This window comes from Barbus barbus (assembly GCF_936440315.1).
Source record: "Barbus barbus genome assembly, chromosome: 22".
Taxonomy (NCBI): Eukaryota; Metazoa; Chordata; class Actinopteri; order Cypriniformes; family Cyprinidae; genus Barbus; species Barbus barbus.
In genome coordinates this window covers 26,830,302-26,848,597 of record NC_136750.1, presented here as the reverse complement: position 1 = coordinate 26,848,597, position 18,296 = coordinate 26,830,302, and the positions used below count along the sequence as shown (strand labels likewise).

At 36.7% G+C, this 18,296-nt stretch overlaps 2 protein-coding genes across 2 annotated transcripts; one reads left to right on the top strand and one right to left on the bottom strand.

Moving 5' to 3' along the window:
• Window positions 1-219: 219 nt before the first annotated feature.
• Window positions 220-10,071, top strand: dnaja2b (DnaJ heat shock protein family (Hsp40) member A2b). The gene is made up of 9 exons (XM_079446054.1): window positions 220-393; window positions 2,057-2,116; window positions 2,205-2,434; window positions 6,800-6,880; window positions 7,005-7,138; window positions 7,218-7,414; window positions 8,242-8,386; window positions 8,477-8,604; window positions 9,082-10,071. The coding sequence occupies exons 1-9, from the start codon at window positions 316-318 to the stop codon at window positions 9,268-9,270; spliced, it is 1,242 nt and encodes a 413-aa protein (XP_079302180.1). The 5' UTR covers window positions 220-315; the 3' UTR covers window positions 9,271-10,071.
• On the bottom strand, window positions 9,478-13,307 carry LOC306887978 (uncharacterized protein). The gene is made up of 5 exons (XM_079446055.1): window positions 13,090-13,307; window positions 11,955-13,004; window positions 10,976-11,080; window positions 10,811-10,902; window positions 9,478-10,187 (listed from the first exon to the last, which is right to left on the bottom strand). Exons 2-5 carry the CDS (start codon window positions 12,111-12,113, stop codon window positions 10,115-10,117), a joined length of 429 nt encoding a protein of 142 aa, XP_079302181.1. The 5' UTR covers window positions 12,114-13,004; window positions 13,090-13,307; the 3' UTR covers window positions 9,478-10,114.
• Between the last annotated feature and the right edge of the window lie 4,989 nt (window positions 13,308-18,296).

The following is an 18,296-nucleotide window of genomic DNA, read 5'->3' as shown; positions in this document are numbered from 1 at the left end:
AATAAAATAAAAATAAAAAGCGATACTTATATACAGATGTGTAATCAAAACTTTATTTGAGGTTTTAGGCCGAGGCATCATATGACACTTAAAAAGCTAATAACACAAATAAATGAACGATATAACGATATTAACACTATTTTGTATCCAAAAAGACATGATTGTTTATCAATCGCACTGTGGCGCAGGAGAGTGAGCGCGCGCGTGTGCGCGCGACCCACTGACTCGGCGGCGCGCACGTGACTTCACGCAGCCGGCTTTCCTCTCTCGCTCTCTCCGCTCCTCCTCGCGCAGCTGCTGCACCGGTCTGTAGACATGGCGAACGTCGCAGACACTAAACTCTACGACATCCTCGGAGTATCTCCGTCAGCCACCGAAAACGAGCTCAAAAAGGTAACTTAGAGACGGTCCTTTCCGCCTCGCGCTTCGTAGCGTAACGAAACCAAGAAACGCGCGTGACGCGGGATGCTGCATGTTGGGGGAGAAACTGGTGTTTTTTTTCAGGTTGCATGCTGCTGGGATCCTCCAGTGTGGCCTTTCTTCGGCTCTGGAAATGATTTGGGGAAGGATCTGAAAGATACATAGTCAAATGCGTAGTTTGTTTACTATTTGTGTCGCTGTAGGCTGAGAGCATCAGCCAGGTGCTGCAGTACAAGAGCATTACAGTGGACGGAGATGCTTAGCTTACCGTGCTAAACCTGAGCTTTTATCTGATGTGCAATGAGTCAGAGATGGTTAATGCAATGCCAGTGTCTTATTTTAGGTATTTCCTCGATGTGAAACCTCGTATTTGTGTTCAGGCCTTTGTTAGAAGGTGATCAGGCTCTGGCCTCCACGCTCAAGTTGTCTGTTATGGTGGCTTTTTGTTGTTGTTGTTTGATTGTGTGCACACAAAGGATTTCAGAAAGCACAGACAGACCCAAAATACTGTGTTATATCACACAGTAGATACATGAAAGGACTGACAATGTGAATTCAAAGCCACTAGGTCCGAGAAAAGGCACAATCCATGTAATGTGCTTAGTAAAAAATAGCCTGCTAGGGTTTGGTTCAAGCATGGCTCTGAAATCAGCTTCCTTTGATCCGTCAGATGCTGGGGAAATTGGGGTCTTCGCCTCAGTACTCACAATTGGGCTTTTCAATGACCCGCATTAGTTTAATATGTAGGCACAGATTAAGAACTGTTATAATTGTAAAGGTTGTTGTTAAGAAATTTTAAGCAGTATTTCATGTTATACTAATATATAACTAATACATTAAATAATTTTGATTCAAAAATTAATTTAAGACTATTTAAATACTCAAATGATTTCAATTGCATAAACATACACACATTTATAGAGATTAATTTGGTGCAGAAACAATTTTCACTCTTGAAATTGAAACTGCATGTAGCAAATTGAATTAAAAGTGAAATTTTGAAGTAAAAAAATTAGGTAGTATTTTCTTACAGTAATGTAAATGTACTCCAGACTTCAAAAAAAAAATGTTTTCACGTGTACAATACATACATTTTAACTGAAAACTGATGCTAAAAATATCCATGTTGTTTGTCAAATTCACAGATTTTTATATTTTTTTTATTTTTTACACATTTTATGAAAAAAAAATTATTGCCAACTAGGCGTGGAAATCTTTGATCCAGTTCAGATTCTGGGAATCAACATTTCCAAACAATTCTCAATATTGCTACATTTTTTTTATTAAATAGTTTACAAACTTTAAAAACAAACACATTTGTACATTTTTATTTCAGTATGTAATTAAGTACTTTTTAAATAACTGCAAATTAATAATAAATGAAAACAATATCGGCATGCAAGGGTGTTGTGGGTGGTTGCTAGGGTGAATGTGGTCATTGCTAGGTGGTTACTCATTAACTTTGGTCTCTGTAATATTACTCTTTCTATGGGTGGCAGTTCCTCTTTCAGTGGGAAATGAATATTTGTCAGACTGAACATCAAAGTTTCAAACGTAACTCTGATTATAAGTAATAGTACTGCTGGCCTTATTAAATGTCATTAATTAGTAATGTATTTTTGATTTTTACTTTCAGTCATACCGGAAATTAGCAAAAGAGTACCACCCTGATAAAAACCCTAATGCAGGTGACAAGGTGAGTTCCCATTTTATCGAAATGTAACTTAAGTTCTGAAAGATATTAACATGATGTGAATAAAATGAATTTGACCCGTTTGATTTAGTTTAAGGAGATCAGTTTTGCATACGAGGTACTGACTAACCCGGAGAAGAAGGACTTGTATGACCGGTATGGGGAACAGGGCTTGCGTGAGGGTGGCGGTGGTGGAGCCGGAATGGAGGACATCTTCTCTCACATCTTTGGCGGAGGTCTGTTCGGCTTTATGGGTAGCCAGAGCAGCAGGACCCGGAATGGTGGCCGACAGAGAGGAGAGGACATGATACATCCATTGAAGTGAGTGAATATGAAAACAAAATCTGTTTATTTTTTTTTCCTGCAGAACCTGAGAATAAAAAAATTAAAGTACTTGAAGGAAAATATTTTATGCATGACCTATTTTGAAGGGATAGTTCACCCAAAAATTTAAATTTTGTCATTGTTTAGTCACCCTCAAGTTGTTCCAAACCTGAATAAGATTCTTTCTTCTGTTGAACACAAAAAAAGATAATTTGAAGAATGTTGGTAACCAAACAGTTAATGGTAGCCATTGACTTCCATACTATGGAAATCAATGGCTACCGTCAACTTGATGGTATGTGCACACGTGGTTAGAATTGTTTGGTACCCTTGGTAAATATGAAAGAAGGCTGTGAAAATAAACCTGCATTATTAATCCTTTTGATGTTTTTTTTGTTTTTTTATCAAAAAATTCAAACCTTTCATTGAACTAAAACAATTGAAAATGGGGGAAAATATGATTATGAAATGTTTTTCTCAAATACATGTTGGACACAATTATTGGCACCCCTAGAATTTCTTATGAGTACAATATCTCTGAAGAATATTCCCATTCATATTCACAATTTTGAGCACTCCAGGGGGATTATGAAGATGAAATTATCCAGCCATGTCTTCCTGTTTCACAGAAATATAAATCGGAGGGAAAACAAAGTCCAAATTCCTTAAATCATCCATCACAATGAGAAAAACCAAAGAATATATGTCTGATGTGCAGCAAAAGATAATTGAGCTTCACAAATTAGTGAAGTGGCTTTAAGAAAAAAGCTAGAGCAGTGAAAATTCCCATCTCCACCATCAGGGCAATAATGAAGAATTTCCAGTCAACAGAAAATGTTGCAAATCTGCTTGGAAGAGGACGTGTGTTTATTAAGGGTGTGCGATATTGAAAAAAAAATCTATATTTTTGGGGATTTTTTCGATAACGATATTTTGCCGAGTGTATTATTGTGCTGATATGTCTACTGTGCACAGCTGCAGTTTTTGATATTCTTCATATTCTGTGTGGTCCGTTCACATCAGTGATAGAAATTAATCTTTTCATGCAAGTTTAAATAATTTTTTACGTTTTATGGGCAATTTTACATTTAATAAAGCCATTTTTTTTCTAAAAGTGCATCTTTTGAATCAAATTGTTAAATTTAATCAGTCAGTTAGAATAAGAAGACATTCAGGCTGTTACCAAACAAATGAAACCAGTATCAACAAAATGAATCTTTGCAGAAGTTACATCTGAAGTGGCATTTAGATGTATTTACACACTGTTTAATGCAGCTCAGATGGACATGGAGTTCTTTAAAGTCCGAGTGAACCGGAAGTTGCTGCCGACTTTATTTCAGTGTAGTGACGTATTTCCAGCAGAAACGGAATATTGAATAGAGGGCAAGGTTTTATTTTAGCACTCCTCTCTGTCTCTCACTCAAACCTAACAGTCGGAGGGGTGTGTTTAAGGATTTTTTTTTTTAGCCTATATAAACTTTTTTATTTTTTTATTGAATGATTGAAAAAACAATAACAATTATCATTGTCAAATCATAACAATACAACAACAGTCCAGGGTCATTCAGTCCAAAGGAAGTGCCAAGTCCTTTAGCAAAGTCATTGTTCTTATTGCTTTTAAGTTCGTAGAGAACTCAATAGATTCCGGTGTGTTTAAGGATATTCTGCCCAAGCCGTCAAACTGATGTCATCAAAAGAGGAACGCCATTCCAGAGCGGAAGTATATGTTCAGATTTTGATTAAAGATTACCAAGACAAACTGTTTTTTTTTCATCGGATTAACTTGCACGGATTAATTGTTAACATCAAGACTAGCAATGTGCGATAGTAAAGTAAATAGTCAATTTTGATTTCATGCCGACTTTAACCTGCAGTTACAAATGCATAATGTTTTTATATTTTAAACATAAAACATTGAATACTGATATTTGAAATTATTTTAAAATGAGAAGATACTTTGAATGTGAAATTAAAATAGCCAGTAGGTGGGAGCTGTTAACAAGGGAGTCATTGCGACTGAACCGAAGACGCAAAATAGTGCTGTAGCTGTTTGGAATAATTCTTTTGTTGGCGAAATGGAGCAAAAACAGGCAATATGGTGTCTAAAACATGTCATACTTATTTTTGAAGAAAAAAACGGCACTCTTCATGTGATTTTAACCATATTAACTTTTATATATTTATGTATTTATATACAGTGAAGTGACATTCAGCCAAGTATGGTGACCCATACTCGGAATTCGTGCTCTGCATTTAACCCATCCAACGTGCACACACACAGCAGTGAACACACACACACACACAGCAGTGAACACACACACACCGTGAACACACACCCGGAGCAGTGGGCAGCCATTTATGCTGCGGCGCCCGGGGAGCAGTTGGGGGTTCGGTGCCTTGCTCAAGGGCACCTCAGTCGTGGTATTGAGGGTGGAGAGAGCACTGGACATTCACTCCCCCCACCTACAATTCCTGCCGGCCGGAGACTCGAACCCGCAACCTTTGGATTACAAGTCCGACTCTCTAACCATTAGGCCACGACTTCCCCGAAGAATTAAGGGGAAGTCGTTTGTATAGTGAGGATACACACTCACCGGCCACTTTATTAGGTACACCTTGCTAGTACCGGGTTGGACCCCCTTTTGCCTTCAGAACTGCCTTAATTTTTCGTGGCGTAGATTCAACAAGGTGTTGGAAACATTCCTCAGAGATTTTGGTCCATATTAATATGATAGCATCACGCAGTTGCTGCAGATTTGTCGTCTGCACATCCATGATGCGAATCTCCCGTTCCACCACATCCCAAAGGTGCTCTATTGGATTGAGATCTGGTGACTGTGGAAGCCATTTGAGTAAAGTCAACTCATTGTCCTGTTCAAGAAACCAGTCTGAGATGATTTGAGCTGTGACATGGTGCATTATCCTGCTGGAAGTAGCCATCAGAAGATGGGTACACTGTAGTCATAAAGGGATGGACATGGTCAGCAACAATACTCAGGTAGGCCGTGGCGTTCAAACGATGCTCAATTGGTACTAAGGGGCCCAAAGTGTGCCAAGAAAATATCCTCCACACCATTACACCACCACCACCAGCCTGAACCGTTGAGACGAGGCATGCCAATCAGAGCAGAGCTCAAAATTATTATTCATGAGTCATGACCCTTCCAAATAAGCCTATAACAGACCATTTCATTCTGGGGAGAAATCCTAGGGTTGTAAATGGACATGTAAAACTGTTTCTTGAGAAGTTTTGCCCTTACTTAAGCCACATACCTTTTATGTAGATATCAGAGAACAATTTAACATTGTATCAGTGCATTCTATGGCACCTTTAAAAACCAACAGATAAAAAAATCAAAAAGAGACTGACTGTTAGAAATCTTATAATGGGCCATGTTTGGATCTTCCAACCGGACAATAATCCAAACACAAACCTCAAAAACAACACACAAATGGGTCACTGAGCACAAAACCAAGCTTCTGCTATGGCCATCCCAGTCCTCTGACCTAAACCCTGTAGAAAATGAGTGAGGTGAACTGAAGAGAAGAAGCACCGTCATGGAGCTGTGAATCTGAAGGATCTGGAGTGATTCTGGATGAAGGAATGGTCTCTGATCTCTTGTCAGGTGTTCTCTAACCTCATCAGGCATTATAGGAGAAAATTTTGAGCTGTTAAACTGGCAAATGGAGGTTTCAAAAAGTATTGAATAAAAGGGTGCCGTTACTTGTGGGCAATGTGTATTAGAGAAAAACATTTATTTCATAATGATATTTCCCGCCATTTTAAATTCTTATTGTCCAATGAAAGGTTCGATTTTTGTGATTTTTTTTTTTAAATAAAAAGATTAAAAGGATTAACAATTCAGATTTGTTTTCACAGCCTTCTATGATGATATTTATCATGGGTACCAACAATTCTGACCACGTGTGTAAATAAATGATGACAGAACATTTAAGTCAACATGAAATCAAAAATTGATCTCATTTATCTATAATGCCAAATTTACACTGCAAAGGTGGCATAGATACACTTCTGAAGTGGCATTTACACAACTCTTTAATGCTGTTCAGAGGTGGCTTAAATGCATTTCCACAGTAATTACAACTGTATGCTTTGCAGTGGGCTGAGGTGGGTCCGAAAAGGCATAATTTAGTCTGGTTTTTATGCAGCATTACGTCTTCACGTAATTTTGAGCAGGCACAGAGCAGCCTTAACTCTGCTGTGTAAAGATGCCTTTGTGTATGATTTTTCTGTACACATTATTCCAAATTAAAAGAAACCTGTTGTTAGATGACACCATAAAATGCATTAAAAAAAATTTCAAGTTCTTTAAACAAACTTTCTTTTTTAAAACCTGATAGAGTGTCTTTGGAAGATCTGTACAATGGAAAAACAACCAAACTACAGCTAAGCAAGAACGTACTCTGCAGTGCCTGCAATGGGTGAGTGTGTGAGAGCAGGATTTTATACACCATTTTAGAGTGTTATAACAATTAAGTACAGTTTCTAAAGGTTTTAAGCAAAATATCCTTTTTTTTAATCTATAAAATGAACCTTTTTCCTCAGTCAAGGGGGTAAAACGGGGGCCGTGCAGAAGTGTGTCACGTGTCGGGGCCGCGGCATGCGGATCATGATCAGACAGCTGGCTCCTGGCATGGTACAGCAGATGCAATCCGTGTGCACTGACTGCAATGGAGAGGGTGAGAATTAATTTTCATTCAGTGAACTCGATTTGTGACGGTCTGAGTACAACATTTTGATGCTTGGTTGCATTTGTAGGTGAAGTGATCCACGAGAAGGACCGCTGTAAAGAGTGTGAGGGCCGTAAGGTGTGTAAAGAGGTGAAGGTCTTGGAGGTGCATGTGGATAAAGGAATGAAACATGGACAGAAGATCACATTCAGCGGAGAAGCGGACCAGTCGCCCAACACAGAGCCTGGAGACATTATACTGGTGTTGCAGGAGAAAGATCATGAGGTAGCACACACTCACACTCACAGTCCATAGTAGGACTCTAACAAACAACTATTTTGACTATCTGTTAATTTATTGGTAATTTTGCTCAATGTATTTCCATAGATAATGTGCACACTGAAATCTATAAATTAATTTTATAGTAATCTGTGCATAAATGGTCTAAAATATAAAGGTTAGAATAAAATTGATACATTTTTATTATTATTATTAATGATTATACATTTTATAATTTATATTTTAATATATATAGATATAAAGTATTTGTATTTTTTTAAAGTTGAAAGTTTTTATATAATCCTAAATAATGCCAAATGATTAAATGTATATGAAATGACTTAATTATTAAATGTAAATGAAATTATTCATAAAAGCATCGTTACTTTTGATGCATACAGGATTTCAAGTTTCAGTTCTAATTAATGTAATTTATAATTAATGTACTTAAATTTAGTTGAATGAAGAATATTATTTTGATAATTGAGCTTTATTTCCTGTTGCGTTTTAATTTATATATATGCGCATGTGTTCTTAAATAAAATGATGTAATCATTTATTCACCTTCCACTTGTTCCAAACCTGTATGAATTTCTTTCTTCTGAGTAGCCATTGACTTCCATAGTATTTTTATGGAAGTTTATGGCTACTGTCAACTTGAATAAATTGACAGAATTTATTTTTTTAGGGTGAACTTTCCATTTAAGTGTATTTCAAGTGAAGCAAGCAACATTTTAATCATTTTCTGGCAGTTAGGATGTGCTGTTTTGCAGAAAGTAAATGTTGTTGTTTTTTGTGTTCAGCACAAATATCTATGATGTGTTTGTTTGCAGGAGTTCCGCCGTGATGGAAACGATCTGCATTTGTGCCACAGGATTGGCCTGGTGGAGGCGCTGTGCGGATTTCATTTCATGCTCACGCACCTCGACGGCCGACATCTCGTCATCAAATATCCCCCTGGCAAAGTCATAGAGCCAGGTGAGCAGTGAGCACCATGTTTTGTCAGTGTTTTGTTCATATTTTTGTAGAATATGCTGTAGGGAAATGTTGTTGTGTTCTCATTGTCAGGTTCTGTAAGGGTCGTCCGAGGGGAAGGAATGCCTCAGTACAGGAACCCGTTTGAGAAAGGGGACCTGTACATCAAGTTTGAGGTCCAGTTTCCTGACAACGGCTGGATCAGCACGGAGAAACTAACGGTGAGTTTTTAACAGTGCTGTTATTAACCTAAATAGAAATATTTAAAAACTCTTTTAAGACATAACAGATTTACTAAAATTAAATTATAACTAAAAATACAAAAATAAAAGCTAATTCAAAATATTAATAGTAGTTAATAATTTTTAATAGTATATAAATGATTTATAAATAGTTTATAAAAAATGCTAAAAAAAAATGGTTTTCAAAAGTATTCAAATATTGGGTAAAATTGTACTTTTTTTTTTTTTTTTTATCTTAGAAGTTTAATACGTCTTTGCATCAGTAAAGATGCCCATGATGCCTTAAAATGCTTTCTACAGTAGCTTACTACGTCTTGGAGCTGTTTTCTTATAAGATAACTAAAACCATTTTTTCATCTTATTGCCTAGGAAATATTTCACATTTTAATTTAGTTTAACTTGATGTACTTTAAAGAAAAAAACAAAACAGTTGCTCGTTTGCGTCTGCTCACGCAGGAATTGGAGGATCTGTTGCCGTCGCGTACAGAGGTTCCTGTCATCTCAGCCGATGCGGAGGAAGTTGATCTGCAGGACTTTGACACAAGTCAGGGATCGTCTGGTGGTCACCGCCGTGAAGCGTATAACGACAGCTCCGACGAAGAAGGTGGTCCGCATGGTCCAGGGGTGCAGTGCGCCCACCAATAGTCCCAGAATTCTTTGCAAGTTTTTTTGGGAAGTATTACGATTCCCTTTTGTCGGACAGATTCAATCCCCACCTCCATGTTCATCACATAGTGAACCGAACACACACACTTGTAGTATATATAGACTTACACTTACACTTAATACTGCAATCTTACCTACAAGTACACTCATTCATGCACTGATTTAAAAGAAAAGACAAGCATAACTAAAGGCAAAGCAAAATAATTTATTCATCACTACTTCATTTCCATTGTAGACTTTCACAGTGTATATGCTCTCTGAATATATAAAATTCAATGTCTGTGGGGAGACAGACTGTGTTGTTTAAGTTATAATTAACACGCACGCACAAATTTGTTAAAGACTGAGGCATTGTGGAGTTTCCTGGAGTTCAATAAAATGTTCAGACGTGTTTCATTATATACTTGCCAGTTATTCAGGCACTGTCAGTCATCTTGTACTGGTTTATTTCAATGGCAGGACAGAATAGCATGCATGTGGCGACACACTCTCTACTGAGATTAATATGAAGCAAACCAAACCCAGAAGTGTTTTAATGTGCTTACTGTCTATGATAAAGGTATACGAGTCATGCAACTTCTTATTTGCCAAAGAAACACCACAATCTTCTTAAAAGATCAGCAGCCAATGTTTGCATGCATTGTAAGCACTGTTATAAACCTGTAGGGGGCGGCATTCATCATTGGCAATTAGGAAAGTGTTTGAACCGTGAATACAAGTTGCTGTCATTCAAACACAGTTACTTTTGTGCTCATACATCAATAAAGTGGATGGATGTTTTGACTGTGTGCTGTATGTTTGTAGAAATGGGTTTGAGTACGCACTAGCGTCCTTCTTCAGTTTCTGTCATGCGTTGAGCTGTGGGCTCAAGGAGCTCTTTAAAACCAGCCGTGTTTCTAGAAAAACAAAATGTTTGATTAGGGCAACTTTCTTTTTTTTCTAAAAAGACTCAGTTTCAAACTCAGGATTTGCTTTATCCAACATTTAGTAGAATGTTGATGCTGCTCTTTCAATCACTACAAGTTTATTCGAACAAGCCTATTTCTGTCATGTTGGAAAAAATTATGCTTTGCTAAATCAAATTATGTAATTAAGTCATAATTAAGATAAAACGGTACAATTGACAAAAAAATCATTTTTGTGCATTTCAACTTTCTCTCATTATGACAGATCATCATTTTGCATGTCATTATTTTGACATGTCAATTGTAACTTTTTCCTCATAATTATTTGTCCATTTTGATGTCATAATTTGATTTCTTAATTTTGAATTTTATAATAATTTTGACTTTGTATGTCTATTTTGACATTTTATCTCATAATTATGACTTGCGTTATAATTGCCATTTACCAGAGCACGTTTTTGTTTTTGCAGCAGAAATGGGTTTCCATAGGTTTCAAGCACAAAAACCCCCCCACCTAAGACTTGGGGTATGACAGGATGAGTAAATGACAATATTAATTTTAGGGTGAAGTACTATCAAACTGAACTAGTCTAGCATTAGTTTGTATATGTTACCTCTCCCGTCTGGTCTGGAGAATGCAGGAGCGTTCTCTCCTCATCTGCTGGAGTTTCTCTCTTACTAAAGTTTTCTGTTGTTGCTCGTCCTCCTAGAACATTGACAACATTTACATCATGTCCACATTGAGGTGTCTGATAATGTGCATGTGAATGTGTGTGTACCTGTCGTAGTGTGTCGGTCAGATGTCTGAGTGTGTCTTCCTGTGTCAGACCCAACAGATCTTCATCTGCCTTCCGACACTGGACGATAGCCAGTCGCTCTTGAACCTGAACAGACAAATACAATTCATTTACAATTCAATTGTCAACCATAAACTTTTTTTTCCCTGCCCTTAAAATCATAACGGACCCTACATAATTCAAATTCCTGGTCTTGTTGTGCACAAAATTCATCATTGCATGTTATTCCCATAATGCCTATAATTGTTTCGAAACGAATATTCTATTGCACCCAAAAATGTCATATTTGTAAAGTAAGATGGGTTATGCATTTGAAAAAGGTCCAAAAGCTAAGTATATGGCCTTTTTCACTTAATATTTCACATATAAAACACATGGAAGCTCATTTCCAACAAGCTCGCACTGGTAAATCCTGATTATGACATAAAAGTAGACGTTAATATGAGATACTAAATCAAAATTAGAAGATTTAGAAAAAAATTCTATAAATAAAAAAATTTATTAATACATACGTTATGACAAGTCACATTTATGGGAGATAAAATTAATAATTGACAAAGTAAAGATTATAAGAAGTCATAATTATGAGATAAAAAGTCAGTTAAGTCATAAGCATTTCAACTAATTAATCATAATTTCAATTCTCTTTTTTTTTTACTTTACCTCCTAATTATGACTTGCATGTATCTCAAATTTGGACTTTTTTTAATCGCAAATTTTTTTGTCATAATTCCAACTATTTGACAAAATTATGTCTTTATATCTCAATTTCAACTTTTTATAATTAATTTCATAATTAAAAATGTCATATAATTTCATGATTATATAAGTTTTTGTCATGATTATGATTTAACAAAGCAAGTTTTTATTTTGTTTTTTCTTGTGTGGCAGTAGGCTTCCATAAACACACCACATATCTAGAAAATGTCCCAGAAATGTCATGCAGCGTGAGGTGGCTCACTCTGAGTAGCTGTCGGTCTCGGTCTCGTTGCCAGCGTCGCTCTGCTCTCCTCTGGATATCCACTAGGCAGCGCATCGTGGCCTCCCGCTGCAGCTGCTGCTCCTCACTCGCTCTCTCACAGATCTCCTCGTTCCTCTGCTCCTGAAGCAATGCCTCCATCTCACGGGTCTCAAATGTTTGCGTGTCTAGGAAATGAACACTTGCTGGTGCTGTGTTAGTGTCTGTTGTGTCAGTGTTTTGTAGCAGCTGTGGAGCAGTGGATGGCGTTTGCTCAGGCTGCTGCTGGGTCTCACTGAATGTGAACTGTCCATCTCTTATGTCCTCCTGACATCAAAATAAAATACTAATATAAATATGATATTTTTAAAGTAATTACCTATACAGTAATAACAGGTAACATTTTATTTTAAGGTGTCCTTGTTACACGTGTGCTTATTATTATAATAACAATAAATTATGCATAATTACATGCATACAAGTAACCCTAATCCTAACCATATTTTAAGTTCATGTAGTTAATTAATATTTCTCAGTACTTAAATGTGCCATTACACTGTAACAAGGACTCCTTAAAATAAAGTGTAACCTAATTACTTTGTACCTGCATAGTAGTAGTAAAATTCATATCTTTTGAAAGTATAACTTGCTTATTGGGGGCACTTCATATACGTATTTTATATCACAGGGGTTCAGATAACACAAAAAATGTTGATAACCTCTGATTTAACTTCCTAATATCACATTATTCATTACAGATAATGATGCAAACAGCAGAGAACAGAGAGTCAAAAGAGAAGCTAGAGATGGACCAGAAGTCATTTGAAGTGATTGTCTTACTGTGATGAAGCCTGAATGGTCTTCTTGGATCAGTGTCTTTCCTTTCACACTATCTGTGTGATCTGAATGAGTTTCTTCATATTCTTCACTTGGCTGCAGTGAGACGGAGCTTACGTACTCCTGCTGTGTGTAAATGTTCACTGTTTTATCAGCTGTATCCTCCTGCACTACAATAGAGACGGCCTCTACTTCCTGTTGAGTTGTGGTCACTTCCTGCAGAATTAAACCTTTCTATGTATGAATGAACAATTTGAGCTGATTTAAGATAGAAAGAGTGCATATGTTTGTGTGTATGTACCTGAATGTGGTTCTCTGCGTGGGCTGGTTTGCTCCAGGCCAGTGTGATCAGAGAGTTTTGTTTCTCCACTGAAATCTCCTGAGGGTCTCCTCTGCTCTCAGTCTGTCCCTGTCTTCTCTCTCCGTCGCCATCTCTCATCTCCATTGTGCTCTCTTCATCTCTTGGGTCTCTGACACAGAAGATCTCTAAATATGGAGGATCTATAGCTATCCCGCAGCCTTCGAACACAAAAATCGCAAAATATTAAGCAGCACAACTGTTTTCAGCATTAACAGTAATAATAAATGTTTCTTAAGAAGCAGCAAATGAGCATATTAGAACGATTTCTGAAGAATCAGGTGGCAATGAAGACTGGAGTAATGATGCTGAAAATTCAGCTTTGCATCACATTAATAAATTACATTTTAAAATATCTTTAAATAGAAAACAGTTCTTTTAAATATTGTTTTAAATAATATTTCACAGTATTACTGTATTTTTGATCAAAGAGTATTTTTCAGCATTCTTTTGTAATCCTGACGACCCAAAACTTTTAAAGGCTAGTAGTTTTAATGTTAAAACACTTTCTCATATCACTGTGTAATGCTTCATTTTTAAGGCATTATATTAATTGTCTGGCATATAAATGTTTGTCATTTACCAGTGCAGAGTTCTTGTTTTTCACCATCTGATGGCTCTTGTCCCTGTTCAGTCCTCTCTCTCTCCTAAAACAGACAAAGAAAAGAGTTACTCGCATTGCATTCCTTTCAAAGATAACCTCTTCAAGCAAAGTTTCTTCAATAGATTCTTGCAGCACTTTAGGGTCAACAAAGACATTTCTATATATCAAGAGAATATCTTTTAATGCATGCATTGTTAAAAATTAAGTTTTTATTGCCATTAATGGTTCCATGAAGAACCTTTAACATCCATGGAACTTTTACATTCCATAGGGTTCCAAATGTTCTTCACACTAAGAAAAAACTGGTTCTGTTTCAGAACTGTTCACTGAAAGGTTCTTTGGGGAATCGGAAATGGTTCTTGTATGCCAACTCTAGGAAGTGAAGACTTGCTAAAGATCTAGTCCATAAATGGTTTTCTAAAAATCATGAAACACAAAGGATCTAATATGGCGAAGAATCTAAAATCTTGATTTGTGATTGATAATGTGCAAGTAATTTTTCATTACAGTGTGAGCATTCATTGCGCTGGTGTCACGGCTGGCGTGCGCTGGTACACGTGACTGCAAAACTTCACGCAGGTTGTGGAAACTGGGTCTATGAAGTTCACTCTCATATTTGCGAAGCAAAGTCCAAAGACCCTCAGGGTCCTGAGAAGTGAGAGAGACATTAATTCACACAATAAACCATCTGCTCTGCGCACAGAATGTTTGGTTTATTTACTACTTTGCTTTTCATATTCGATAACATTATTTTTATATTTGCATGATCTATTTTAGCTTAGTTTAAATTTGACAAATGCGCAGTTAATCTTTTAGAATTGCTACAGTATGTACTACGGTTCTGTTCAAATTGGAATACTTGCATACTGATTACTGCACAGTACCGTATGCTGTATACTGTAATGCGTGTGAGATTCACCAAATCTGGCAGAGAGTTTAAAAGGGTCCAGGCCTCATCATCTTGTGCTTGTGTCAGCTGGGTTAGCAAATGAGTGGCACACTCGCCCCATGAGACATCTATCCGAGAACACCCTGGGGCGAATGGTCCAGGATAAGAACCATGTGCTTCCTGTAGAGAGGCTTTAATCTGCTGCAGGCTCCACACACAGCTCTGATCCACCGCGTTTCCATGAACCACATCTGAAACACAGACACGTACGCACACTTTAATGAAAACCAGAGGCACATTTTACTGCTGATGTGCTTCTAATGTTAAGTTACTATTCAGTTCACCCAAAAATCAAGCCTAAATCGTATTCATTTGGAACAACATGAGGGTGAGTAAATCATGACAGAGTTGTCATTTTTAGGCGAACTATCACTTTTGTAGTGAGTGGTGTGTGTGTTTTTATATGTAGTTGATGTTTTTAACTGTTGGTTTTCTGAATGTTTCCCTCGAGGTCACTCAGGGAAAGCCTGTGTAAGATCTCCACCAATCGTTTCCTTTCCTGCTCCTGACACACAACCAAAAACTGCAGCACAGCCTGATGGGTAATAAACAAAATAAACAATCTGTACATAACACAAGCATATGAGGCAAATATTTCAACCTTTAGGTCATTTTGGAATGATTTTATAGTATATTACAAGATCATCACACATGAATCTATGTATAGTTTACTGTTCATAAAGCTGGTTTATGAGGAGACCAAATTTATTTCCCATGTTTTTCTTAAATTTCCCATCATTTTTTGTAAGAATGATACAATATACAGTATTTTTTTAAAAACATTAAATGTTTTATTCAGCAAGGATGCATTAAATTGATCAAAATTGACAGTAAAGACATTTGTTAAACGATTTATATTTCAAATAAATGCTTTCTTTTCATCATAAATTCCTGAAGAAAAATGTATTATGGTTTCCACAAAAATATTAAACTATTTTCAACATTGATAATAATAAAAAATGTCAAATCAGCACATTAAAATGATTTCTGAAGGATCATGTGACACTGAAGACTGGAGTAATGGTGCTCAAAATTCAGCTTTGCATCAGAGGAATACATTTTAAAAAGAAAACTGTTCTTTTAAATTTTAATATTATTTCACAATATTACTATTTTTACTATATTTTTGATCAAATAAGATATGAGCACCAGTCATCACTTCTGAACTCCCAAATAGGAATTTGGAAGACTTGAAGGCAGCAAATGTCATGTCTATGTGCACACAGTACCTGTTGTGTGCAATTTCCTGTTTTCCAGCCCTGCTGTGTTTTAGTAGTGGGATCCAGTTTTTCCTGAAGCCAGATCCTGGTGAGATCCTGACTGTCTGAACCTCTCATATAAGGCCTAGAGCACATTCAAGGTTTGGATTCAAGCTTGCACACTCTTGAGGGTAAGTGGATTTGTCAGCATGTAATGTTTTAAATACGAATGATGTGTCCACTTCCCATATTTAACACACTCACCATCTGTCCCAGTGCTGTCTGGAGACCAGCAGAGCCGTGTAGGACTGATTCTCTCTCTCGGCTCTCCGCACAGCGACACACATACTGAGATATATAACACGCAGAGCTTCCTGTCCCAATCTGTAGGAGCAATAAATCACAACATCTGCAACCTTTATAGTTATGCATGCTCATATTTATTATTTACATATTTTTGTAGGCTAAAACCAGTAAATGAGTTGTTTTAGCACTTCCGGTTCCATTGTCACAAATTGATTTTTTGAATGGTTTTTTAATTAAATGCCTGAATTAATGTATGTGCACTGTAAAAAAAACAAAAAAACTAATTTAAGGCAACCAGCTTCAGCAGATTTTTGAGCTCTCTCAACTTATTTTTTAGGAGATTTTTGAGTTCTCTCAACTTTTTGTTGTAAAAACTTAAAACAATAAGTTGAGAGAACTCAAAAATCTGCTGAAGCTCATTGCCTTAAATTTTTAAGTTTACTCAACTTTTTTTACACTGTGGTTAACACAAGCTCAAGATATTTTCACATTTTATTCTACGACATAAAATAGATCAGTAAGGCCGTGTTCACACTTGGCGTCTTTTTCGAAGCTGCCGGCGTCTGTTTTACATTATAATCCTATGGAGTAAACAGTGTTTTCAAAAAAGTCCTGAGCGCTTTTTAAAACGCCACCGCCGGCGTCTTTTTCTGCAGCTCAGAGCGTTTTTTCGAGTTGAAAAAATTTCAACTTTTCTGAAAAAAACGCCCTACGTCAAGCGCCTTTTTGACAGCTGACCAATGACAAGCGAGTAGCGAGATCTGTCGTTTCCATAACAACAAGAAGAAAAATGGAGAAGGTGCCGGTAGATAGACTGCTCGTACTAGTTTCGGAGCACAAGGAGCTGTATGATATGAGCACAAAACTCTATCATAATATTGGTTCCTTCCCCGTATAATGTCGTGCACCCACAAACGTCGTTGTGAATCGACATTTTCTTTCCCGTTAACTTCAAAAGCCAACGCAAGAGCCAACTTTTTACTACACAGCGCTAGGCTACTGTTACAGCTGTTGCTATGACAACAAAAGACGCTCTCAGCTGCTATTTGTAACAGACGCTGCCAGCTTTGTTTTTCATTAAAAAAAACGCTCTTGTCAACTTTTTCTAGTCAAAAAAGACGCCAAGTGTGAACACGGCCTAATACACACTAACTTCTGAGTTGGACTACAAAAATACATCATCGCTGCAACACTACCTTGCATTCGAACTACATTCTATAGACAAAACCAGAAATTGTCTTCTTCTATGGTTAGTTTCTTCAGGTCATAATATGTCTGGCCAAAATCGTCTCTATCTGAGATATTTGAGACTTACTGATGCTTTTAGCCAATCACATACATTCATGAGAATTGAACACAATAGAACGGACCTGTTCATGAGTGCGCTGATCGACTCCTTCTCATCCTGATAATGTGACTCCAGCTCTGACAGGAAGATGATAGTGGACCAAGCCTGGTCCCTAGGTTTAGATGACCAAGCCTGATCTCTAGGTTTAACACTCTCAGGACAGCCTCGCAAGACCACAGAACCACAGCTCCTGCCATATTCATCAAATAGAACTCATGTATAATGTATTTGAACCACAGCTCCAACTATATTCATAAAAAATAATGAAGTAATTATGTATTTGGTACAGTGTTGGGTGTAACTAATTACAAAGTAATTAGTTAGGCTATAATCCCTTTACTCTTATTTTTTCTGTATTTTAATTACAGTTACTTATGTATTTAAACTTAATATATAGACTGTAGAACATTTATACACAATGCAATAGTGGATTTAACATCAAAATTTAAAGTCTAACCCAAAAATGCATGCTTTTTATGTACCCTTCTCAATTTAAATACATTGGTGAGTTAATAAGAATACTGGTAACACTTTAGTGTTCAATTCTCACTATTAACTTGTTAGTTATTAGCATGAATATTACTATTATTTTCTGGATATTTTCTGTTTATTATTACTTAAAAAGCACATATTAATGTCTTATTCTGTAAGACCTTATTCTAAATCCTTAATCCTACCCAATTCTTAAACTTAACAACTAATTTACTAAGTATTAATAAGCAGTAATTAGGAGTATTTTAAGGC